The 24,470-nt window shown below is 58.6% G+C and overlaps 1 protein-coding gene across 1 annotated transcript in view; it reads left to right on the forward strand.

Annotated features, from left to right (window-relative positions):
- Positions 1–23,787, forward strand: part of PAK4 (p21 (RAC1) activated kinase 4) — a 44,973-nt gene extending 21,186 nt beyond the window's left edge. The window contains exons 2-10 of the mRNA XM_033128295.1: positions 12,653–12,726; positions 14,036–14,293; positions 17,202–17,660; positions 17,861–18,298; positions 19,475–19,608; positions 19,854–19,980; positions 20,698–20,823; positions 22,127–22,261; positions 22,799–23,787. Of these exons, the coding sequence (XP_032984186.1) occupies positions 14,090–14,293; positions 17,202–17,660; positions 17,861–18,298; positions 19,475–19,608; positions 19,854–19,980; positions 20,698–20,823; positions 22,127–22,261; positions 22,799–22,954 (1,779 nt within the window). The 5' untranslated portion in view covers positions 12,653–12,726; positions 14,036–14,089 and the 3' untranslated portion in view covers positions 22,955–23,787. The remainder of the gene's footprint in view (positions 1–12,652; positions 12,727–14,035; positions 14,294–17,201; positions 17,661–17,860; positions 18,299–19,474; positions 19,609–19,853; positions 19,981–20,697; positions 20,824–22,126; positions 22,262–22,798) is intronic.
- Positions 23,788–24,470: the final 683 nt, after the last annotated feature.

The raw sequence follows: 24,470 nt of genomic DNA on the forward strand, positions 1-24,470 counted from the left end.
GTCTCCCTGATCCCACAGGAAAAGAGCCAATGACTGAAGACACACTTAGCAGAAAAGGAATTCTGGTGGCTTTTACAACGATGAAAGGATGTGCCTCCCACTAAGCAGAAGAAAACTAGGCCGAGGGGCCGGGCTTCACCCGTCAGACTGGCAAGGGTCAGAGAGTTTGACAGCCCCCTGGCCGTGGGCCCTCGCACCGGGAAGCTTGGGGGTGCTGAGCTTTTCCTGACAGATCCACTGCTAGGCATTTGGCCCACAGGCACGCTGGCACACCTGTGAAATGACGTCTGCACACGGTTATCATTGCTGCGCTGTTTGTAAGAGCGAGAGGCTGGAAACCACCAACCTGGCCCCCTGGGGCCTGGCTCAAGGCACCTCAGCCCTTCCACGCAGGGCTGCACTTTGCAGAGATCAAGGCATGGAAAGATCATTAAGACATATACTGTCTATATTCTTTAAAATTATATTAACTGTATTAAATTTATAATATAAATTATAAATTATATTTATTGAAATTATTAATAAATATAAAAATAAATATAAATAAAATAATTAACCATAAATAATATATACGTGTAAATACATAAATGTAATGAAATTTTAAAATAATATAAATTGTTGGTGTACATGCTGGAAAGCACACCAAGCGTAAATGTGTAGCGTAGCGTAAATAATTACTACAAAGGGAAGGTCCACGGAGCAGCCCCCCCAATGAAGAATCAGCTGGTGCCAGCCGCACAGAAGTCCCTTCTAGACCCTCCCCACCCCCAGAGGCAGCCCCTCCCTTGGCTTTTGAAGCAGTCACTGCCGTGCTTCTCTCTTTGGTTTTACATCTGTTTGCACCCCTACACAGCATACTTAGGTTTGTCTGGTTTTGAACTTTTTCAGAAAAATCTCCTAGGATGTGTTATATTTCACTTCTTTTATTTAACACTGTAGCTGTGGTCGTTCATTGTCACTGTTGTGTATTGTTCCATGGAGCCAATAGATCATAATTTAGTATCCGTTTCCCATCGATGAGCATTTGTTTTGTTTCCAGTCTCTGGCCAATTCAGACTGTGCTGCATGAACCTTCCCACACGTGTCCCCAGGGTCCAAGGGCCGCATTTTGCTCGGTAGGTACCCAGGGGAGTGCTTGCCAGGTCCCAGGTGTGCATCTTTACCTGTGCTGGATTCTGCCAAACTCCTCCGGGTGCCAGCAGCGCAGGAGGGCCAAGAAATGTTCTTGGGAAAAGCAAGGTGCAGAGTTGTCTGTGTGGGCGCTGTCATTTAGGGTTTTTGAAAACGCGCGTAAGCATGTGTGTGCACCCACACACACATGCATGGGTAGGCTCTCTCAGAAAGGGATAAAACGAAACTCTAGGAGACAGTGCCCTCGTCCAGGGCCGAGCTGGGCAGGGCAGGAAGGTCCATCCTGACACTTCACCCTCTGAAGAGACACACTGAGACAGGGAGAAGGAAAGGAAAGAAGGGAGAGAGGAAGCCCAAATGTGGCCAGATGTTAATAGTCGAGAATCTGAGTGGTGGATTTCAGGGGAGTTCACTGGTTTAGTCTCTATTTGGGGGTGTCTTTAAAAGTTTTATAATGAAGATCTATTCCGGTGTGAGAGGCTCTTGGACGACCTCTCCCGGCCTCTGAAGCCTATCTCCAGGAAAACCCTGTTCCCAATGAGACTTCTGGGGGCAGGGTGCCCCCTCCCCCACTCCTTCCCTTGGGACCTCGTTTTCCTTGGCTGTCCAGAACTGCCCGATCCCTGACCGCCTCCCCCACCAGAGCACAAACCAGCCTGTCCGGTTTGGGGAGGTTAGGGGAGCCCGCCCCACTTGGCTGCTCTTTGGGCGGGTGCCTGACAGGTGCTCCACCCTAGTGGGGGAGGGGTGGCCTGGGATCTGGGGCTTCTGGCGTCCCCTACCTGCCCTGCTGTGGCCCCGGGCCCAGTGCAGGCCCTGCTGGAAGCCCCTGGCCTGGTGGGCAGGTGAGAGACAGGAGATGGGTAGAGGGGTTTCCAGGCCCTCAGAGCCAGTACAGGCCTCCTGGTCCAAGTGGGAAAGTCCTGGGGGAGTTGGCTGCTGCAGGAACAGTCAAGGTGGGGGAATGGGAGGACACAGGTGTCTGTCCTTCTGCCCGCCTGGGCCACTTAATCACTGCCACCTGCTCTAACCCAGTCCCTGCCACTCAGAGGACACTCCAGTGGGGGAGCGGGCCTACTCAGTGTCAGTCCCCAGGCAGGGAATTTTGTCTAGTTTGTTACTGAATTCTCAGGACCTCCAACAGGCTTGCCTGGTGTGCTAGGAGCTCAGCACATGTGTGAACCAGTGGAGGCAACAGATCAGAGACAGTGACAGCCTGGAGGGTCAGCTTGGGGTGTCAGAGAGGGCTTCCTGCAGGAATAGGTGCCTGAGGCAGGGCCCGGAGGGTGCATAGGGATGAATCAGGCAGCCTAACCCCTGCCCACTAAGTCCTCTATGGCAGAAAGAAACAAACTTCACACCAGGAGCTCTGACCTGGGCCAGGGAAGGCCCCGCAGAGGAAGTGAGATGTGAAGTGGGGAGGCGGTGTGAGGCAGGGCCAGCACAGCCCCTTCTCCGTTCCCTCCTCTCTGAGCTCTTTTTCTCCTGTGTAGGAATGGGGGTTCTGAGCAGCCAGCCTGCTGCTCAGGGAAGCTGGTTCAGGACACAGGCCCTGGGACAGATGGCCTGCCTTGGAAGGTTGGCACCTGACCTCCCTGCCAGGGGCCTTGGACAAGTTACTCAACCTCTCTTTTCCTTTGTTGTAAATGGGCCTGATGAAGTGCCTGGCCCTTTAGGACAGCAGTAAGGTAAAATGACTTAATGCCCGTCAATACTAAGAGAAGGGCCTGGCCCAAAGTAAGTTCTCTGTAAACACAGGACACTTATTGTCAGAAGGGTGAGTTGCATCCTGGCATGACGGAATAGCATGACACACAGAAGTCCCAGCGCTCTCCACCCTTTCTCCCCATTCCCGCATCCACGTCTCCTAGTCCTACTCTCACTCTCACACCGCGAGACTGCGATGGGGGGTGACCCTGATCTTGATCTTCCCCTCCTTGTTAGGCTGCAGGTCTCAGGTTCGTCCTCATGGGTGAGTGGGCCAGAGGGGGAGAGGCCCCCTTTGCTGCGCCCTCCCCGAGCTCTTAGACTCACAGCCTGGGAGCGGGAGGAGTGAGGAATACAGCAAGCCCCCCCGTGTCCAGCCACCCCTCCACTCTTCCTCTGTCCGCCCCCTCAGCCTGGGGGGTGGTTTCAAACCTGATCGCTCCATAGCCTGGCATGAGGAGCAAAGTAGGGGTGTATGTGTGCTAGTGGGGGACTGGCCCCACTGAAGCAAGGGCTGTGGTTGGGGTCCCCTGTTCCTCTGGCCCTGCCTAGCCCCTCCCTCTGCTGGGGCAGTTGTGGTCATGTGACCCAGGCTCTGCCCCGCCTCCTTCTGTCTTTCCCTTCCCCTCCCCCCTCCCGTGGGCTGGAGCCACAGCCAGCTCAACTTCTGCCAGAACTCCTGCCAGGGCAGGGCTGCGTCACCACCCGCTGCCAGGGAGGTTGGGGTGCAGAACCCAGCCAAGTCTCCTTGGTGGGCACCTGTGTCGAGGGCCAGGGGAGCCCCCTGATGTCTGCTCCCTGCTCTCCCAGCTAGAAGTCTCTCTGTCTGCTGGCCTGTCTCGCTGAGCGTGGCCCAGGACCAAGGGACGAGGATGGTAGAGGTGAGCTGGACCTGGCCTCAGGCAGGGGAGCTGCACTGGGGGTGGGGAGGGCAGTCCTGCCACCTTGCCACCTGAGCCAGCTGGAGCATGTGCGCGAGGGGCCACACCTTTCTTGGGGCCAGAGGCAGGGTCGCTGTGTTTCCAACATATTTTCCTGGTGGCAGGTGCCTGTGCTGGGGCTTATCGTATGTCTCAGTGCAGGTCCCTGAGCGTCTCAATGGCAGCGAATTCCTGGGGTCTGGTTTGCATGGGGGTAGTTCTTGGGGGCTGTGCCTCCCTGGGTCACTCTGGTGACCCTGGAGTTGGCCGTGGGTGTGCCTGGGTCTGTCGTGGGGTCTCATTACCTTATCTACTGTCTGTGGGTCTAGGGTGTGTAGGCCGTGTGGTCTGTGTCTTGGGAAGTGTTCACAGTGTGTGTATGGGGTCCTGGGCCCGCCTTTCTAGGAAAGTCTGGCAGTTATGGAGCGTCCGTGGAATTGTGTACACGTGTGCCTGTGTTTCTAGGTGGTGGCCCAGATCTGTGTTGTGTGTGTCATTGGTATATGTCTGTGGGTCTCTTTAGAGAGAGCCTCCATCTCTGGGGTGTGTGTGGGTCTTTACAGTATTTGTGGAGGGGTCCTGGATCTGTGGTTTCTTCGGGGACCCAGCCATGGGCTGCCCCAGTGTCCTGGCGCTTCCATGCTGAGAGCTTCCTCTGAGCTAGGCCCACTTCTTTAAAACTGCTTACCCCACGTTCTCCTACTGATGCCTCCCTGCTCCCTCCAGCTTGCTCTGGGGGGCCCATATCCCAGAGGTGGGCGCTGAGGCTCAGGGTGGGATGTCCCCACACCCAGGCTCCTGTATAAACCCCGCCGGTGTGTGGTTGGGGTGGCTGTCACTGTCTGGCTGCTCAGGCAGTTTCAGTGCGACCATTGTGTGTTCCTGTGCATCTGGTTGTGTGGCTGGATGTCCACGCTACGTGTCTGTGTCATGGTCTCTGCAGACAGCCTGTCGCCGTGGAGCATCTTCATGTGTTTCTATGCCCAGGGAGCGTGCATGAGCGCGTGCGTGCGTGCGTGCGTGTGTGTGTGTGTAGCAAGGAGTTGCATGGCAGGAGAGGGCTTAGGTTCCGGGGACCTGGGAGGCCTCCAGAGCCTCTTTGCTGCCTGTACCCCCTCCCTCCTTCCTGCCCTGCCTCAGGGAGGAATGAATGAAGTCTAATCTGATTGCCCCAGTCCCTGTGGGCTCCCCCACACTCAGGTTTGTTGTGGCATTCATCCCCACCCTGGGTGTCTCTGGGGGGTAAGGGGTACCAATAGTGCCCTTTGTGTCTGTGCCCTGTTGTGCCTGGCCAGGAGGGGAGGAGACACCTGAGCCGGGGGCTGCCACAGGAGCCGCCTGCTCTCCCTGGGGGCTCTGAGCACTGGCGGGGCCCAGCTGAGTAAAGGCAGCAGCGTCTCTTCACTTTGCCACACTTTGAGCTGTGTCCCCCTCCCCCATGCTGGGCAGGGCTGGGAACACAGGGTGGCTGAGGTGGCCCAGGCCCTGTCCTCTCAGAGGCTCTCAGCGCAGCAGGAGAAGCAGACCTGCCCTCAGCGAGTAGCAGCCCATTACACCCTCTGTCCCAGCCCTGGAGAAAGGAAGACTTAACACGGACTGTAAGACCGGCACGTTTGCTCTGGCCGGGAGAGAACTGTGCCCAGCATTCTCTTTTATTTATTTGCTCTTTTATTCATTCAGCAGCAGCAACAACAACAATGGCAGTAATAATAACAGCAGCTAACCTGTAGTGAAGACCCACTGGTACCATGCACTGTTGTAAATGCTTTGCATGTGTCATCTCATTCGATTGTCCAGACATTCTCAGAAGATAGGGACTATGATTCCCCCCAGTTTGCAGACAAGGACACTGAGGCCCAGAGAAGTTGAGTCACTTGCTCAGGGGCACACAGCGTGGCAGTGGTGGAGCTGGTGCCTGAGCCTGGGCAGTCTGCCCTTAGCCACCAACTGCCTCCTGAGTCCCTGTACTAGTACAGTCTGTGCGAAGGCCCGGTGGGCCAGGGTAGGATGGCACTGCATGTAACCAGAACTCGGACAGCAGGGCTACTGCGCACTCTCCAGATGCGAGCTCCAGGTCCCTGCTTCCCAAGGCCAGGCTGACCCAGGACCTGGGTTTCTGTGGGATTTCACCAACTGGTGGGACTCACAGATACCCGGCGGATCCCTACTCTGTGATTTGCCTCTTGCCTGTAACCCAGACATGCTGCGCCTTCCTCAGAGTCCTACCCTAGGCCGCGTGGCTGGGATGGGTCTCCCTGTGGTGGGGAGGGCTTGGGGAATGGGCTCCCAGTGGGGCGCCTCTTGTGTTTGGGACTCACAGCTGGTTATTACTAAATAACTAGGTTCACTGTAGAGATGTGGGCCCCAGTTCCTTCTCAGACATCAAGGTCAGACTGTAGGCAGTACGGCATGGGGACTCCTGTCTGCCCTCTGCCTCCAACACCCTTCCCTGCTGTTCCTCCTCAGGGCCCAGACTCATCACCCGGCACGGGCATCACTCCTTTGTTCCACACATACTTACTGAGAGCCTGCTGCGTGCCCAGGCCCTGCTCTGGACGCCAGGGATCCGGCAAGAACAAGACAAAGGCCCCTGATTTCCAGGAGCCAGCATTTTACTAGGGCGAGGAAGAAAGGGGGGACCCATAGTCAACAGGTATAGGATGCCAGGTGGTAATGAATGCCACGGAGAAATATAAAAAAGGGGTACAGATTTTGTCGGGAGGTCAGGGAAGGCCTCTCTGAGGAGGTTTTATTTGCACTAAGACATGAATATCAAGAAAGGGTAAGCCATGTAGCTCTGGGCAGAGGGAACAGTAGGTGCAAAGGCCCTGAGGCTGCAACAAGCTTAAAGAGGAGGTGAAAAGTGGGGTTGGAGTGAAGTAGGGGGAGACAGGAGATCCCGAGGTGGGCAGCGCCTACTGGGCAGTGCTTCATTAAGTAACAGTCGGGAGTTTGAGCCAAGAGGGAGCCTTTGGAGAGTTTTGTTCGTTTAACATGTCTCCAGATTCCCTCCTACCCAAGACAGCCTTCCTGATCCTGGTTCTGGTCATTGCTACTGGAGTTGTCTCCGTCCTGGTTTTTGTCCCATATGCGTCTGGGGTCTGTCGTCTGGAGTGGAGGCCTTGGCGGGAGCCAGGGCTGCTGAAGCAGGAGGCTGAGGTGGCCTCAACAGGGCCTTCTCTGTGGGTCAGCGTGGGGGCTTCTGTGACCTGGTGCTGGGCAGCCCTGGGCAGTGACTTCCCCCCTCAGGGCCTGTTTCCTGGTTTGGGAAACAGGAAGGAAGAGGACTCCGCACCCAGCCACCTACTCACCCAAGCACTGTTCAGAGGGTTCAGGGTGGCCTGGTCTGCATGCCTGGCGCAGGCCAGGCCAGAGTCAGCACAGAAGCATGTGTGTGTCCCCTCCACGCACCCGGCTACCACGAAGGGGTGACCTGCTCTAGGCGCTGGGATCCGGCTATAACCCACTGCAACATGGGTCCTGCCAGCATTGAGCCACCGACTTAGCGGGGAGACAATAGACACACTCGTAACCGTAGAACATGTTAGGTGATGCTAAGGACCAAGAGGGAGTGGACCGTGTGCCAGCCTGTGCCAGGCACTGGGAGACGCAGTGATGGGCAAGACCAGACCAGGCCCCCGTCCCCAGGGAACTCACATTCCAGCTGTTCCTAACAGTGGTGGCTGTCCTCAGCAGGCCCTGCCATCTCGAGCTTTATAGCAGCCCGGAGCCTGTGCACTTCTTCCCCTTCCGCCACCCGCCACCTGTATGGTCCCGTCTACCCTCTCTGCCCCTGGACCCTCAGGTCCTCTAACTCCCAGTCCTGTCCCACCTCCAGCGTCCATGCCCCACCCTACCAGAGGGAGCCTGTAAACACCTGTGTCAGGCTCCATCCCTCCCCGCTCAGAACCTTCCTGTGGCTCCATCTCATGCAGGTAAAAGCCCACAAGTCCCTACACAATCTGCACACACCCCCCCCCCGCCGCCTGCCCTGCTCTCACCTCTCGCCCCCTCTCCCCCGACCCCAGACACTTGTCCTCCTGTCTGCTCCTTTACCGCTTCCAGCATGTTCCTGCCCCAGGACGTTTTCCCTGGCTGTTCCCGCTGCCCAGAGCTCTGCTTCCAGGTACCCACATGGCTCCCTCGCCCCTCAGGTCCCTGCTCAAGTGGCACGTTCTCAGCGAGGCTCTCCCTGACCACATCATTGAAAATTCCAGCTTCCCCTTCGCCTCCTGATCCCCGCTTTGCTTTTCTCCTCAGCACTTATCATCTGACTTAACTAGCCGTTTTGCTGCTTTATCTCATTATTGACAGTCTGCTTCTCCCTAGAACGTGAGCTCTACAAGGCCAGGGGTGTTTCTGCCCGGTCTAGCCACTGCTGTCGGCCCTGCCGCGGGCCGGCAGACATCAGCCCTCAGTAGACAGTGATGGTTGGATGGGGGGTGGTGTTTGCGTGTCATGGGGTCATTTGTGGATAGACTAGGTGTTGTTGAAGAACAGTCTTGGGTATATGGCAGTCCCACAGCTTGAGGCGGGGTCTGGGAACCAAATGTGTGAGGATTCCCTGGGGGGACTAGGCTCAGGGCGGGAGGGCTGAAGAGGGATTTGGCTGGGGGCTGGTGCAGGCCGGGAGTAAGAACTGAGCAAAGGTGTGGAGCTGGCAATGGCGTGGGATGTAAAGGGGGGCAGTGAGGAGCCTGCTGTGGGCTAGGAAAGTGAGCCGGACTCCCCATCCATTGTCAGAACACAGCTCAGGGAGGGTACACTGAGGCAGGGAGGGGGCTTCCTGGAGCTGGTAGGTAACGATCATGGCAGAGGGGTGAACAGGAGCCAGTAGTAGGAGACCTGAGTGCAGGCTGGGGACAGTGCATGCTTTGTGGTCCCCTTCCTGGTTTAGGGTTCCATACTGGTGAATATGAAAGGATGGCCGTGACCCCAGCCACATCCCCTGCTCTGCCCCTGGGCCCCTGGGTTCTTGCTGGGTCAGCTCCCTCCACTGCCAGGGGCGCAGCTTTATTTAGAGCTTTGGGGGGGGCGTGGGGGGCAGGAGTTTTACACACACACACACACACACAGAGCTTTGTCACAGTGGCTCTTGCTCTTCCTCCTGGAGTAATTTTCTTGGTGGTAGAGGGGGTATCATTTTCTTTTCATGAAAGGTCAGAGGGTAGAACAAGTCAGTGCAAGGTGACTGGAAAACATGAAGCTTTTGCTAGGACAAGTCGGAAACTGCCTGTCACACATGCTAAATACAAAAGATTTTTTTTTTTAATTGAAACAAACATTTTAGAGTAGGATGCAAAATGGGCCTGCATTCTTGGGATCAAGCACTGGATTTCAGAGGCGCCTGTGTCCTGGCTGGTGGCTGCACACTGTCCTCCTAGGTTCTGTCTCTGGGGTCACTGGTTCACTCTCTCTGCCTCTGGGTCCCAGGGCTTTCTCTGCCAGTTTCACAAGACTGCCTGGGCAGAGTCTGAGGCATGTGAGCATGAGAGTAGCATGGCGGGTACAGATGAATCAGTTCATTTACCACATGTCCTTGAGTGCCAACTGTGGCCCTGGCCATGTTGCAAGCACTGGGGTACAATGGGGAACAAGATGGATGACAGGCCCACTCTGGTGGAGCTGATGTTCTTGTGGGCGAGGCAGACACTGAAGAATGTCACACACACACACACAATATATGTGGTGAGTGCAATAAGGAAAAATAAAGCAGAGAAAGGGGCATAGAGAGTGACAGGACAGGAACAGGGACATTTGAGCACAGATGTGGGTAGAGGGAGAGAGCCCTGTGCAAATCAGTGAGAGAGTTCCAGCAGGTGGGGCAGCCGCCAGTGCAAAGGCCTGAGATGGGGACATTTGTAGGGTTTGAAGAATATCAAGGAGGCCTGTGTGGCCAGGACAGGGTGAACGAGGGGGGGTGATGGGCCTTGTGGGCCATGGGGAGGAGTGTTGGGGGCCAGCACAGGGTGTAAGGATGTAGGCTCTGGAGTGGATGGGACTGTCTTCAGGCCCAGCTCTGCTTGGTGACCTTAGAGAGGGGTTTCACTTTTGTGAGCCTTAGTTTCTGCTTCTGCAAAATGGGGATGAGAACAGACACTCCACCAAGGTCGTAGGGAGTCAGTGAGCTCAGCGTTGTCATCTTCGCAGGTTCATGGGGGTCCCCTCATGGTGGTGATGGTGCCAGTGTAAGTACTGGGGTTGAGTCTCATTGAGCCACACTTGGTGGCAGGGACTGGCTTTTGCATATCTTTTCCGCTGCAGACTGTCATGCCAAAGGCTTGTGGAAAGGTAGATGAAGAACCAAGGGGCAGGGGAAGACAGGGGGCAGGAGCCCCACTTGTGTTGTCTCCCGCTAATCCTGGGGGCCTGGGACAGGTCAGATAGGAAGAGGGGACCCCCCCACCCCCCCAGAAGGATTCAGGGCAGGAGAGGAAGGGCAAGGTCTGGACGGTGGGTGGGTGGGTGGGGCCAGGACTACTTGGAGATGGTGTTGACGAAAACAATAGTATCGCTGCAACCCTCAGGGGAGGGCAGGCAGGAAAGAGCCTGGACTTTGGTGCCCAACTCCCCTGGTTCACATCCTGGATGCCCCGGGCAAGGGGTACCTCTCTCTAGGCCTCAGGGTCCCCATTTGTGAATTGGGGATGGTGAGAGTACTTATCTCACATGTTATTTTGAGGATGGGATGGGATGAGGCACAGAACACAGAGCAGGGGGCACACCTGAGTCTCTGAAGAGGCAGCTGCTGCTAACTCTGGGACCTGGTGGGGCCCCGGCTCTGGATTAGACAGGCCTGGAGTCTCTTGTGCATGCTGCTACCAAGCTGTGTGACCTGGGCAAGTAGAGTGCCCTCTCTGTGCCTTGGTTTTTTTTGTTTTTGCTTTTGTCTGTAACACAGGCCTCATAATGACCCCTTATTCGTGAGTCAAGTGCAGATTAAATGGGGGACTCCGGGTCGAGTGCTTAGAGAGGGGCTGGCACTCAGTAGGTGCTCAGTAAGTATTGGCTGCTGCTCTAATGGTAACACACTTGCTTACTGTGTAGATTGCCTAGGGGCCAGCCATCAGGGCCTGTGCTGTTTGTGACTCATAAGAACTCTGGGAAGCTGGTGCTGCCATAGCCCTCTTTTAACAGAGGAGGAAACTGAGGCACAGAGCAGCTGAGCTGCTGGCCCAGGGCCACACAGTGAGCTCAAAGTTGGGCTGGCTTATCGACCACGTCACAGGTACAGAAAGTGAGATGGCACAGTGTGTAGTGGTGGAGCCAGGGTTTGGGACATGGGTTGTCTGACTCCTAAGTTGCGAGCTTGCCTGGGAACCCCAGCGCCCACTCTTCCCCCATTCCTGGCACAGGCCCCTGCCTTTGCATAGCAGCTCCTATCCCTTCCCTTCGGAGGCCCCCATAAGATCAGGAGTTTGGGGACTTGGCGGAAAGCGGGGGCCTGGTGTGGGAGCCTGCTATACTTGGAGCCGCCCCAGGGTGGGGCTCCCGCCTGATCATTATAAACATGGTGAGTTCCTCTGTTTGTCCTGCCCTCCATGCTGTGCCCAGAGGGAAGGGGTGGCCCCCGGCAAGTATCCGGAGGTGTGCCTCTCCACCCCCTTCCCCTGTGGGGTCACACTCGGCTGGGGGCGGGGCTGGCTGCAGTGTACAGAGGCGGCTTGGGGGTTTATGGGTGGGGGTTCTAGCTTGGCTACCCCATCTTCCAGGCTGCCTCTTGCCCATCCCACGTGGGTCCTGAGCTCCTCCCTGTCTTGGGGTCCTGGGCATGATCCCATCCTGCAGAGGCCTCTGGCTGGAGGGTGGAGGACGGGCAGGGGAGGGAGTGAGAGAGGCCAAGGCGAGCAGTGAGGCCTGCCTGGGCCAAGGTGGGGCACATCTGGGAACACAGTGACGGGGTGCTAGGACACGGGGTGAGGAGCTGGGTGACCGCAGGGAAGATGAGGGAGGGCAGGGTGTAGGGACAAAGCAAGGAGCAGGAACTAGAAGGACAGCTGAGGGCAGAGAAGCTGAGAGGTGGCAGAGGTGGGGGGAGAACAGGGTGGGTCAGGGCCACCGATGGAAATTTGGAGGGACGGAAATTTGGAGGGACGGATGGACTGTGTTCAGGGGGTGGAAGGGGCTCCTGGCTTGGTTAGGGTTAGAGAAGGGGCTGAAGCAGAGACAAAGGGGCCCCCTTCCTGGCCAGGGCTGTCCCCCACATCCAGGCAGTTGGGGCCCTGGAGCTGAGGGAGACCGGGACCACTGGGAGCCCTGGCCAGACCTGGCTCTGGCCACCTACTGGCCAAGAGGCCCGGACCAGTTGAGACAGGTTGGCGGTGTGTCCCCACCCACCTCCCACTGTGCTCCCGCCGCCAAACCGGTTCTCCTGGATGGCTGGCCACTGATGGCTCTTCCTCTGAGAAGGGATAGCAGCCTATTTGGCCGCATCTCACAGAGCTGCTCCCACAGGAAAGGAGCAGCTCTCCCATGGGGGGGGAACTGGGACCTGGAGGGGCTACATCCCAGACCTGCCTGGGAGCATCCTCATAGGTCACAAGACTTACTGAGCTGGGGGCCAGCCCTGTGCTGGGCACTGTGCCAGGTGCTGGGAAGCCAGCCATGAACTAGACACATCCCCACCCACGGTATTTCCCCTCATCCTTTGGGGCTCAGCTCACATGGCCCCTCTTCTGGGAAGCCTCCCCTCTTTCCACCCTGCCATTCTCCTGGTTGGGGATGGTGCTCCCTGACTCCTGCCCCAACCACTCGGGCCCGTCAGAAGCTGTCTCCGTCACCTCTGTCTCTAATACCAACCAGCACAGGGCTGGACACAAAGGAGTGAGTTTGAGTGAGTGAGTGAATGAATGAATGAATGAGTTGGTGAAGGATGTTTTTTCCCCATTTTACAGATGAATAACCCGAAGCCCCAAGAAGAGACGTCACCTGACCAAGGGTACTTCTAGCACAGCCAGCATCAAACCAGGTCTGTGGACGCCAGAGCCCATGCATGATGTGGGACAGGGGAGCAGGACCTGGGCCCCCGCCCTCCCTTAGACACAGCTAGGAGTAACCCTAACCATCAGAATAGCAAACTCAGGCAGGCCCCTCCCTCTGTGCCCAGTCCTGTGCTCAGCTCTGCTTCTATGAACTCATTTACTCCTCACAGCAGCCCTCTGGGAGGTGATCCAAAGCACAGAGAGGTTAAGTCACTTATCCAAAGTCACACTGCACTCTGGTCGTCTGGCTCCCTTTCCCATTGTTTCTCGGGTCTCCCTTTAGGACACCACCATCAGTGTGTCTCCCCTTCGGCCTCTTTGATTTTTCAACCAGCTTTCATTGAGCATTTATGCTGTGCCTGGTACTGTTCAGAGTCTCTGACTGGAGACCCCAGACCCTAAAGATGGGCTTTTGTCTGTTAGTATCCATTATAAAGTGGGTCTTTCCCCACTGTATGACCTTGGTGAGGAACGTCCCTCCTCTGAGCCTCAGTCTGCTCCTCTGTAAAGTGGGAGTGTCGCAGTGAGGCTGTCGAGGCGTCGTGCGTAGGATGGGGGCTCAGTAACCATCTCTTGAACAAGTAACCAAAGGGCTGTGGTATTCCTGCCCAGAGCCTAGGCTGGGAAAGCAGATGGTTGTGGCCAGGCCCTTAGTAACCGGTCACTGTATGCCAGGCCCTGTACTGGGCACGGGATAGGACACAGGGAAACCGGGCAGATGAGACCTGGCCTGTGGCGTTGATATTCTAGTGGTGAGCGCTGTAGATGCTAACCTAGTAAACACGAGAATGAACAGCAGAATTTCCAGAAGTTAAATGTGCTATGAAATGATGTGGAGGAAGGAGAGTGAGGCATGGGGGCTCTTTTACTTGGGGGCGTCCAGAAAGGGTTTACGGAGGACTCTTGAGACCTGAAGGAGGGCAGGGTAGGAGCCATGCATGGATCCTGGGGAAGAATGTTCCATGAAGGGAACAGCCGGTGCAAAGGCCCTGAGGTTGGAAACCCCGTGTGAGTGAGGGGGCGATGAGCAGAGAGGTGACGGGGGCAGGTCGTGGGGTGAGCCATATGGAGGCCTTTGCTCTTCCCTGGAGGGAGATGGAGCCACAGGACGATTCTCAGCAGGGGAGGAACATGACCTGACTCAGGTGTTCATGGGATCCCTCGGGCTACATATGAGGGACAGACTGGAGGGGATGGGGGGGACACCAGGGAGGGAACAAGGATGGACGGGACCAGAGCAGGGCTAGAGGAGCGGGAAGAAACAGGCGGGTTCTGGTGAGCGGCCCCCTCCCACAGGCCTGCCATAGGAGCCCACGTCTGCGCCCTCCTGGTGCTGAGAGCCTCGGCGCCATGTTTGGGAAGAAGAAGAAGCGGGTAGAGATCTCGGCTCCGTCCAACTTCGAGCACCGCGTGCACACGGGCTTCGACCAGCATGAGCAGAAGTTCACAGGGCTGCCCCGGCAGTGGCAGAGCCTGATCGAGGAGTCGGCTCGCCGGCCCAAGCCCCTCGTCGACCCCGCCTGCATCACCTCCATCCAGCCAGGGGCCCCCAAGGTAGGCTGGCACCCACCACCTCTTCAGCCACACCGACCCCCACAGAGGGACCACAGCCCTTCACCCCACACTTGACCCTGTTGCCAACACCCTCTCACTGACCTCCCCTCCCTGTGACCTCTGAACACCCCCCCAGCCCTCCACGCTCATCCTCGCCCCGACATGGGCCTTTCCCTCACCCCTCCCTCACTGACCCCTCACCTCGCTTCGCAACACTGACTCCTGGCCCTGAACACCTCCAGCAGTCTCCCTGCGCCGGCCTCTAAGTTGCGCTCTCCTGGAGCCTCGCACCTCACGCTCTGGGCTCCTGTCCCCAGTGCCACAAACTCGTCCTTGGGCTTCACAGAGCTCCCATGGCAGCTGTGGGGGACAGACCTACTCCCAGGTGGTAACCACCCCGAGTGGTCAGGGCTGGGCTGGGGAAGCCCAGAGGAGGTGCCTGACCCAGGCCTGGGCTCCAGGCCCACTTCTTCGGGGAGGGGACACCTGAGCCGAGGAGGAGGGGCGCGGAGGCAGATGGTGAGGCGGCAGGGCTTTGAGTGAGGAAGTTGCCCATGGGAAGCCTTGAGCATTTGGGTTTGGGGTGGGGGTTTTTGTTGTTGTTTGTTTGTTTTTGTCATCTTGAGCAAAAGGGGAGCTGGGATTTGGACCCAGGTCTGTTTCCAAAGCCCATGCTCTTAGCCGCTTTCCTGTCTGGTGGTCCAGGTGCCCAGGTGTGGCCTGTAGTGAGATTGTCCTGGTGGCGGGTGAGGCCACGCCCAGCCTGTGAAGCCAGCCTGGGAGCGAGGACTTTATCCTAAGGGCAGTGGGAACAGGAAGGGCCGCAAGCCAGGGGAATGCAGCCAAAGTTGTTCCGCAGGGTGGAGGTGGGTGTGCCGGTCAGCAGGCTGGGCGCCCGGGGGCAGGCCTGCGGTTGACTCATCCTCTCCCAGTGCCCAGCTCAGCCTGGTGGGAGGAGGCCCCGGGGCGCAGGGAAGTGGGTGTAGACGCAAGTGCAGACCTCTCATCAGGGTCTCGATCTGGCGGCCCACTGAGGTATTCCTGTGTCCCATGCAGGGTGCTTCCGAATATCTTGAATTCTTTGCCACTGCTTAAAAAAGCAAGAGACTTCTCATCCAAATCTCTGTTTTCTGGCTTCTCATGACTGATTGGCTGGAGCTGAGTGGCAGCTGCCTCCGTAGGTGGGGCACTGGTTCCTCCAAGCCACAGGCCCCACCCGGGCCACCTCAGTCCCATCCCCTTCCCAGTCCTGTGGCAGCTTGCATGCTCGATCCACACTCACTGGGGTGCCTCCTGAAACCCAGTCCCTGCTTGGCCTGCCAGTCATGGGCCCTGTCTGTGTCTGCCAGGAGGAGGGGATACCTTGTCTTAATTCACACAAAGGTGCCACATGGGCGAACACTGTCCTGGGGCCCCTGTGGGCACTTGTGTTTGCTGCCCAGTCGTCCCAGGCCCTCCCCCAACCCCCAGGGACTTCTAACGCCCGAGTCTGACCAGGTGCTTCTCCGGACCCCTGAGCAAGGCCCGGCTTCCAGGATGGCAGCCAAGACCCAGGAGAGGCAGGGGCAGGTCCCATAGGGCACTGTGGCCAGTAAGTGGGTTTTGTGGGATCAGTATTTTCTGCCCAGTAGAGGCAGTTCTGGCCTCAGGGTGTCTGGCGGCTCTGGGCCCATGTCCCCGTGTGCCCGTGATTGACAGCACAGGGGTGGGGGCCATAGTGTCTGCTTCCCACAGCCTCCACCCAGGCCCCCTCACTAACTCACTGGCTCCGCAAATGTTCATTGAGCACCTTCTGCATACCAGACACTGTTCTAGGTGCTGAGATTTAGCAAGAGCAGAAACAGACAGGAAGACCCCATCTCTGCCCTCGATGCACATTGCACTAAGGGAGCAGGCGATGACCGCTCTACGTATGCTTTCTGTCCGCTGGTTTTAAGTGCTCTAAAGAAAAACAAAGTGAGGAAGGGGGATAAGGAGTGTTAGCAGCTGGCATTTGAGATGGCTGGCCAGCAGAAGCCTCCCTCTGAGAAGCTGAGCTTCCAGAAAAGACCTGAAGGAGGGAAGGGAGGGAGCCATGGCATACTTGGAAGATGTTTCAGGCAGAGCAAACAGCCAGTGCAAAGGCCCTGAGGTGGCAACTGCCTGTATGTTTGAGGAGCAGTGAGGAGGCCCATGTGCCTGGAGATAAGTGGGGGGCAGAGGAACCCTGGAAGCTGTGACTCAATACTCAAGGGAAGAGGTGGCCGTGACCTGGATTGGGGCGGGGGCATGGAGGGTGAGCACTGGGTGGATTCACTTTATGCTCGGCCAGGCCTCCATGGGCATGCTCATTGCCACCCCCGCTCCTGGGGCACTCTTGCCCTACGTTGGGCTCAGTCCTTTCTCACTCTCCCTGTGTCCCACTCTCGGCCTTCAGAGGAACAGTGCGGTTTGGGGGTTGACAGCCCTGGCAGGCTGCAGGGGAGGAAGCGCCAAGCCATGCCCTGGCCCCAGCATCCTGTAATTTGGAGCTCTCCAGGGCTGATTATAGGGTGGCATGACCTCTGCCCTCCTTCCCCTCTACCTCACAGGGCAGGAACCCCCGCCCCCCAGCCAAGAGAGCAGGAGAGAGACAGGAGGGTGCTTCTCAGTGGGGCAGCCAGCCTCAGGGTGGGGACTGGGGGAGGTGACTCCTTCAGCTCCCCTCCTGCCACTGACCTCTGGGTGCTGGGGGAGGGGCTGCAGGGCCTCTCTGGTCCGGCCCCCACCTACCCAGCCCCATCATCACCCCATGGCATTTCTTCATTCGTCTCTGTCTTGTCTCTGTGTGTGTTGTGTTGTCCTGTCCTTGTGTATCGGATGCACGTCCTGTGTCCCCTCCTTCTTGCCCGGCCCCCACCCTGCCATTGCCCTGGATCCCGGACCCCAGACCATCGTGCGGGGCAGCAAAGGCGCCAAGGATGGGGCCCTCACTCTGCTGCTGGACGAGTTTGAGAACATGTCGGTGACACGCTCCAACTCCCTGCGGAGAGACAGCCCGCCACCACCTGCCCGTGCCCGCCAGGAGAATGGGATGCCCGAGGAGCAGGCCACCATGGCCAGAGGGGGCCCAGAAAAGGCGGGCGGCCAAGGCCGGGTCGCCAGTCGCAGTGAGGGGGGTGGCAGCAGTGGTGACCGGCGGCGGGTGGGGCCCGAGAAGAGGCCCAAATCTTCCAGGGAGGGCTCAGGGGGACCCCAGGAGTCCTCCCGGGACAAGCGCCCCCTCTCCGGGCCTGACGTCGGCACTCCCCAGCCTGCTGGTATGGCCAGTGGGGCGAAAGTGGCAGCTGGCCGGCCCTTTAACACGTACCCGCGGGCCGATACGGACCACCCATCCCGGGGCGTCCAGGTAACCAATACGCCTGCCCCAGGACCCCACACTGTCCCCTTGCCCAAAGCTTTCCCTATCCCCACCCACCAACTCCAACCTGTGCCCAGCGCACTGTCCATCTCCATCCTGACCACCGTGTGTGTGTGCCGCAGCCGGGCCCCTCCTGCTCAGGAGCAGATGGCCCCTCTGCTGACAGCTTCCTCTCTTTTCTGTTTCAGGGAGAGCCTCACAACATGGCCCCAAATGGGCCGTCAGTGGGGGGCCTGGCTGTCCCCCAGTCCTCTTCCTCCCGGCCTCCCACCCGAGCCCGCGGCCCCCCCAGCCCCGGAGTGCTGGGCCCCCACGCCTCTGAGCCGCAGCTGGCCCCTCCAGCCCGCACCCTCGCTGCCCCTGCCGGCCCCCCTGCCCCTGGGCCTCCCGGCCCCCGCTCACCACAGCGAGAACCCCAGCGCGTGTCCCATGAGCAGTTCCGGGCAGCCCTGCAGCTGGTGGTGGACCCTGGTGATCCCCGCTCCTACCTGGACAACTTCATCAAGATTGGCGAGGGCTCCACAGGTGTCGTGTGCATCGCCACCGTCCGGAGCTCTGGCCGGCTGGTGGCTGTCAAGAAGATGGACCTGCGCAAGCAGCAGAGGCGAGAGCTGCTCTTCAACGAGGTGGGTGCCCGGCCTCCCGCCCTGCCCTCGCCCTCCTCCTGCTGCTGCTCCCGCCCTGCCCTCGTCCTCCTCCCGGTGCTCCTCCCGCCCTGTAGGGGTGGGGACGGGAGAATGGGCTTCAAGGTGAGGCTTCCCCACGGCTGGCTTCTCCTGTCCTCACACCTCCCAGGCTGTCCCGTCTGTCCCCACAATACCCACAGCCATGTCTCTGTCCCGCTCGTTGCTGGCCTGTCCCTGAGCCCCTGCTCCAGGCTCCCTGGGCTTGCTGAACCCCTCCCCCCCCTCGCCGTCTGCATGTCTCCCAGGCCCCTCACTCCCGCCAAGTCCCAAACTGTCCCCAAAGTGTCTCCCCTAAATAACCCCCGCTCCCGTTCCCTGTCTCAGTGAATCCTCAACAACCCTGTCCCCAAGCCTGGGCCCCGCCCTCGCCTCCCTCTTGGGCAACCCCTGGGCATTCCCCACATAGCAGCCAAAAGGCTCTTCCTGAGGTGCAGGCCTGGCATGACCCCGCCTCTGCTGACCCTTGCAGCATCCTTGGTGCCCTGACTGCCTTGCCAGATGTTTGAGATCTGCCCCCATCTAGGTCCTTGGTTCTGTCCAGCCTCGGACTGTGGCTCTTGGTGGCCTCCGGGGAGCTTGTTACAGAAGCAAATGCCTGGCTCCTTCCTGAGGACTCTGTGTAGGAGTAGCCCCCAGACTGTGACGTAGGAGTCACTCAACACTTAACTGCCCCATAACCCATCCCTCAGCCCCCCAATATCACAGTGCTCCAGCTGTACCATGAGCTTCTGCTGCACGTGGCCCTGTAAGCACTGTGCTCCCCGCCTCCCCCAGGCTTTGCCTGGCTAGGCCTTCTTACCCTGAGATCCTCCCCACCCACCCCACCTTCTTTGATTCTAACTTCGGCCGATCCCTGCTTGTCCCTGTGCTTGGACACTTCCCACCTTCCTCTCCCAATACCAGCCCGGGCAGCGGGGCCATTCAGAGACCAGCTCAGGACTGGTCACAGATGGTGATCACAAATGTGTGTGCATGGGGTAGAGGGCACCTCCAGAATGGAGGCTTCGGGCCTCAGGCTGCCTTTGACGTCTGTTGGCTTTGGGGAGTGGGGGTGAGGCGGGAAGGAGGGCGGCTGGTGGTGGCGCCTCCCCAACTACACTGCCCCACCCCTGCCAGGTGGTGATCATGCGGGACTACCAGCACGAGAACGTGGTGGAGATGTACAACAGCTACCTGGTGGGGGATGAGCTCTGGGTGGTGATGGAGTTCCTGGAGGGAGGCGCCCTCACCGACATCGTCACCCACACCAGGTACTACTGGGCGGCAGCACCCAGCCAGCTATCTCCCCGGGCTCCCCTGAAACCTCTCCTGTGACAGGACTGAGTCCCCTCCAGGTCCTTTGGGATAGAGCCATGTCTGAGAGCCAGCAGGGCCATCTCCCCCACAGGCCCCTGGTGGGGTTTGGGGCTGGGTCCCCCTGAGACCATCTCCATGGCCCAGGGGGCAGGGCAGGGCAGGGCCTGTCTGCCCCAGTTGGTCACCCGTCTCTCCGCAGGATGGATGAGGAGCAGATTGCTACCGTGTGCCTGGCCGTGCTGCAGGCCCTGTCTGTGCTCCACGCCCAGGGTGTCATCCACCGGGACATCAAGAGTGACTCCATCCTGCTGACCCATGACGGCAGGGTAAGGATCGGGGTGGGCTTCCCCCACCCCTACCCAGCTCCCCCTCTGCTGTCCGGTAGGCTCTGACCCCCAGTTCAGTGGTTTGAGCAGTAAGCTTATTTGTCCTCATGCAACATTCCAGAGTCAGGGGTCCAGGTCGGTGAGGGGCTCTGTTCACACAGTCGTTGGGGGGCCCAGGCTGCCGGGGGCACTGGCATCAGCACAGAATGCTGGGAACTGTAGTCTTGTCCTGAGCCCAGAGAGGGGAGAACACATTTGGGTGGCCGCCGCAGCTCGTTCCCGTGCTTCTCCCTGTACTGAGAAGCGTTCCCAGGGAAGCACCTGGGCTGTGCTATGGATCCCGGTCCTGTCTCCCATCTTCCGGACTAAAGTTCTAATCTGAGGTCCCTGGCTGAGCCTCAGTACCCAGGTGTGGGCTGTGGAGCCAGCCCTGGTCTCAGCCCCCACATAGCTTTCGTACCTGCAGGACTCAGGCCACTTCCCCACCAGCCCCAGGGGAGACCCTGTCAGGAAGGCAGATGCCATGATCTTGGGGCGGTGACACGCCTGAGGAGTCCCTGCCAGGCGGTGGCGGAGCCACCCATGATCTAGCTCTAACCACTGGGCTGCATGGTGGAGACCCAGCACGTCCGAGGCCAAGGAATTAAATAGGTGGACGCCTCTGCTCACCCTCCCCCCGCCAGCACCTCTGACCCTGCTGCCTGCGCCCTGCCCCAGGTGAAGCTGTCAGACTTCGGGTTCTGTGCCCAGGTGAGCAAGGAGGTGCCACGGAGGAAGTCACTGGTCGGCACGCCCTACTGGATGGCCCCGGAGCTCATCTCCCGCCTTCCCTACGGGCCAGAGGTGAGCCAGAGGCAGCCAGTTGTCCCGCTGTCAGCACTAGTTTATGTTGTGACAGTCTGAAACAGCCAGAATGCTGGCGTGAGATGGGCCTCATTCTGGAGAATGGGTCAGCAGGGATGATTTGGTGGGAGAAGAAGTAGGCAGGCATGCATGCATGCATTCATTCCTGGTTGGGTACTAGTTCTGAGCCAGGCCCAGTGCTTGGCAGTGGAACAGAATGCCGAGCAGAAGTGGTCATGGCCCTGCCTGACAGCCTGGTGCAAAGGCCACAAACTGGCCAGCTCCTGGCTGTTGTTGCCTGAAGATGCTTTTGCAAGCATTTACAAAAGGGAAGCCTCACGTAAAAGTCCAAATTTCCATTCTCCATCAGAAAACCAAGAGGTCTGGCCGTATGGAAGCCCTGAAGTGCTGCTCTGCTTTCGAAAGGGCAGGCACCTTGGTCTTGGCTGTAGTCCCCACCCATCCCTATTGCCTACACTGCCCTACTTCACTCACTGCCATCGCCTGTCTGGCCCTGAGGCCTCTGAGCAGGTACCTGTGGCCCTGAGGACTCCTCCTCAGTCAGCAAGACTTGACCCAGTGCCTGGCCATGAGACAGGCACCTTGGAAAGCACATCACGGGAACCTCAGACTGGAGTGGGGTCACACTGGGAGATTCTGAGGGACCATCTCAGTTAGGACTGCCTCTGAGGGACAAACCCAGCTCAAATGGATTTAGAAAAACATGAGAGCTGTGGGTTCCCAGAACTGAAGTTAGGGAGGTAACAGGCTTCAGGCTTGGCCGGCAACATGCTCTGTCCCTTCAGGCCCTGATTTTTTCAGTGTAGTCTTCCCTCAGGCAGGCACTCCCCTTGTGGCAGCAGAGGTGACCCCAGCAACTCTGGGACACATCTCCCTGCCTATGGACACTGCCGTTTTCCAGGATATTTGGGCCATAGTCTCGGGTTGAGTCTGATTGGTTCAGCTTGAGTCATGTCTCCATTCTTGACCCAATTACTGTGTCTCGACTATGCTGACTAGGTAACCTGGTCATGGACTTCCCACCCCTGACTGAGATTAGAGGGGGAATTCCACCAGAGGAAAGCGCGGTGGTTAGCAAAAGAGGGGGCAGAGGCAGGGTGGGCAGAACCCTTCAGAGGGCTCCCTGGGTGAGGAGTGTGGGGTTGGCAGTCAGGGCATCAGGGAGGGTGTTCTGGGCCCAGAGACTCGGGGAGCAGAGGCAAAGGCAGAACTGGGGGCCGTCCCTCCCCAGGCTTCCCCCGAACCCCGGACCATCCCTCACAGCTCCCTTCCCCTGCTGCAGGTGGACATCTGGTCACTGGGGGTGATGGTGATTGAGATGGTGGATGGGGAGCCCCCCTACTTCAATGAGCCACCCCTCAAAGCCATGAAGATGATTCGGGACAACCTGCCGCCCCGACTGAAGAACCTGCACAAGGTGGGCCCCTCCCAGCAGGCGGATGGTGTGAGTTTGGGTGCCACCCGGCCTCCACCCAATCAGAGCACTGGGTGCAGACAGGACTGGGGCATTTCTAGTTCCTGGGCTGGCACTTGCTGGGTGCTGGGCTCACCCCCTTTTATCCCCAGGCCTCATGTATGCCAAAGGTGGGTCCCCTGTACCCTGCTGTCCCATAGAGGTGGTGCTTAGGCTGGCTGGCCGGGCTGAAGGTGCACAGCTGCCAGGTCCGGGAGAGGGGCCTTCCTGTTGGGGGATTGTTGGGTGAGAAGGGCTGCCCCCAGGGCCCAGCTGCTGCCAGCTCCTAGCCACACCTCAAAAACGGGGACGAAATGAGCCCCTGGGGCCACGTTCTAGACATGTGGCACCTCTTTGCTCCCGCCCTGAGCAGTAGATGTCAGCCCATGTGGAAGAGGCCGGGGCCCCACGGCAAGTGAGCAGTGGCGCTGGCACTCAGAGCCAAGCCAGCACCTTCCCCCCTCACCCTCCCTACTCACCCTCCGCCTGCCTCCCCTGCAGGTATCCCCGTCCCTGAAGGGCTTCCTGGACCGCCTGCTGGTGCGGGACCCTGCACAGCGGGCCACAGCGGCTGAGCTGCTGAAGCACCCGTTCCTGGCCAAAGCGGGCCCACCCGCCAGCATCGTGCCCCTCATGCGGCAGAATCGCACCAGATGAGGCCCAGCGCCCCGTCCCTGAACCAAAGAGCCCCTTGGGTCACTCCTGCTCTGCTGGAGGCCAGTAGGGGGCTGGCCCCTGCTCCTCCCAGTCTGGGAGACACTCCGTGTGGCACCACCCTTGCCAGGGGCGGTGTGTGGGACCCTACTACTGAACTCCGGTTTTGATTTTGTGACTAAAAACACAGGGACTTAACGGGAGCAAGTGAGGTTCCCAGGACGACCCACCCTCCGGGACAGGCCTTCCCTGTGTTGCCCTGTCTCCAAGAAGGACAGGTGGTCCTTCCATCACTGGAAATCTGCAGTGGGGGCCACTGGGGGTGGAGAGAACACTACGAAAGAGGGGTGTGTGTGAGTGAGTGAGTGTGAGTGTGTGTGTGTGTGTGTGTGTGTACGTGCACATGTTGGAAGATCCAGCTCCTGTCCTCCAGCCTGGGAGTGGGTATCTCTGAGACTTTGCCTAGTATACAGCCCCGTCTCCCCCTGAGCCACGGCGGGGGTTGATCATGAATGTCTGAAGAGTGGCCTTTTCCCTTAGCCCTGCACCCCCTTTCTGTGGTTGAACAGGGAGACAGGGATCAGGGCTTCCCTCTCACCCCCAGCCTCTGCAGAAAATGACTACTGCACCTGGACAGCCTCTTTTCTAGAAGTCTATTTATATTGTCATTTTATAACACTAGCCCCTGCCCTCACCTGGGGACAGATGGTCCCTGTCCTGTGGGTTGACACCGGGGACAGAACCACTGCTTGAAGAATCAGGTTCCTGTCCCCTTGGTGCAGCCCTCCCTTCCCCTCCCTCAACTTAGTTTTACAATTAAAACATTTTGTTTTGTGTGTGGTGTGTGTAGAGGTCCTTCCCTGCTCAGGCTGTCCAGGGGTACGAGTTGGGGGAAAGGGCAGCCTAGCTAACCCCAGGATTCCAGCCCAGCTTGGGGCAGTGGCCGAGTCCGTTGAGTGGGGAGTTCCAGGTCAAAGCAGCCAGTACTGCTGCGCGCGCGCGCACACACACGCAGGATTGACCCCACCCCCCTCCCAGGCCTGGAAGGAGTGAGTTTATAAGTCCATGTGCGGTGACCAATTTACCAAATCTGATTTCTGGAAACCTGTTTTAAAGGTTGTCTGTCCTGAGCATGTTCAGTGGCCAGGAACTGATCCGTGGTGAGCTGGTGGTAGTAAATTGTTCAACGAGCAGATGGGCTTTTGGGGGATCGGCTAAGGCGGATGGATGGACCAGGAGTTGCCAGCTTCAGAGATATTCCATCAGTCAAGTCCCCTCCAGTCCTGGGTCCCACGCAGGGGAGAAAGGAATCCAGCTGACGGAGGCGACGGTGCAGCTTGAGCATTCTGGGCACAGCACTCCAGGCTGGTGCTGGGCTTGGACTGTGTGTGTCCTCCCCAGCACCCTCCTGGGGACAGCTGGGAACACAAGGTGGGAGCCCCCTCTCCAGAGCCCTCCAGGCCATCTCAGCCTGGTTTGTGGGCCGGAAGTGTACGGTGAGGGGGAAGAGATTCCAGAT

The sequence above is a fragment of the Rhinolophus ferrumequinum genome, chromosome 15 (genome assembly GCF_004115265.2).
Source record: "Rhinolophus ferrumequinum isolate MPI-CBG mRhiFer1 chromosome 15, mRhiFer1_v1.p, whole genome shotgun sequence".
NCBI classification, from domain to species: Eukaryota; Metazoa; Chordata; class Mammalia; order Chiroptera; family Rhinolophidae; genus Rhinolophus; species Rhinolophus ferrumequinum.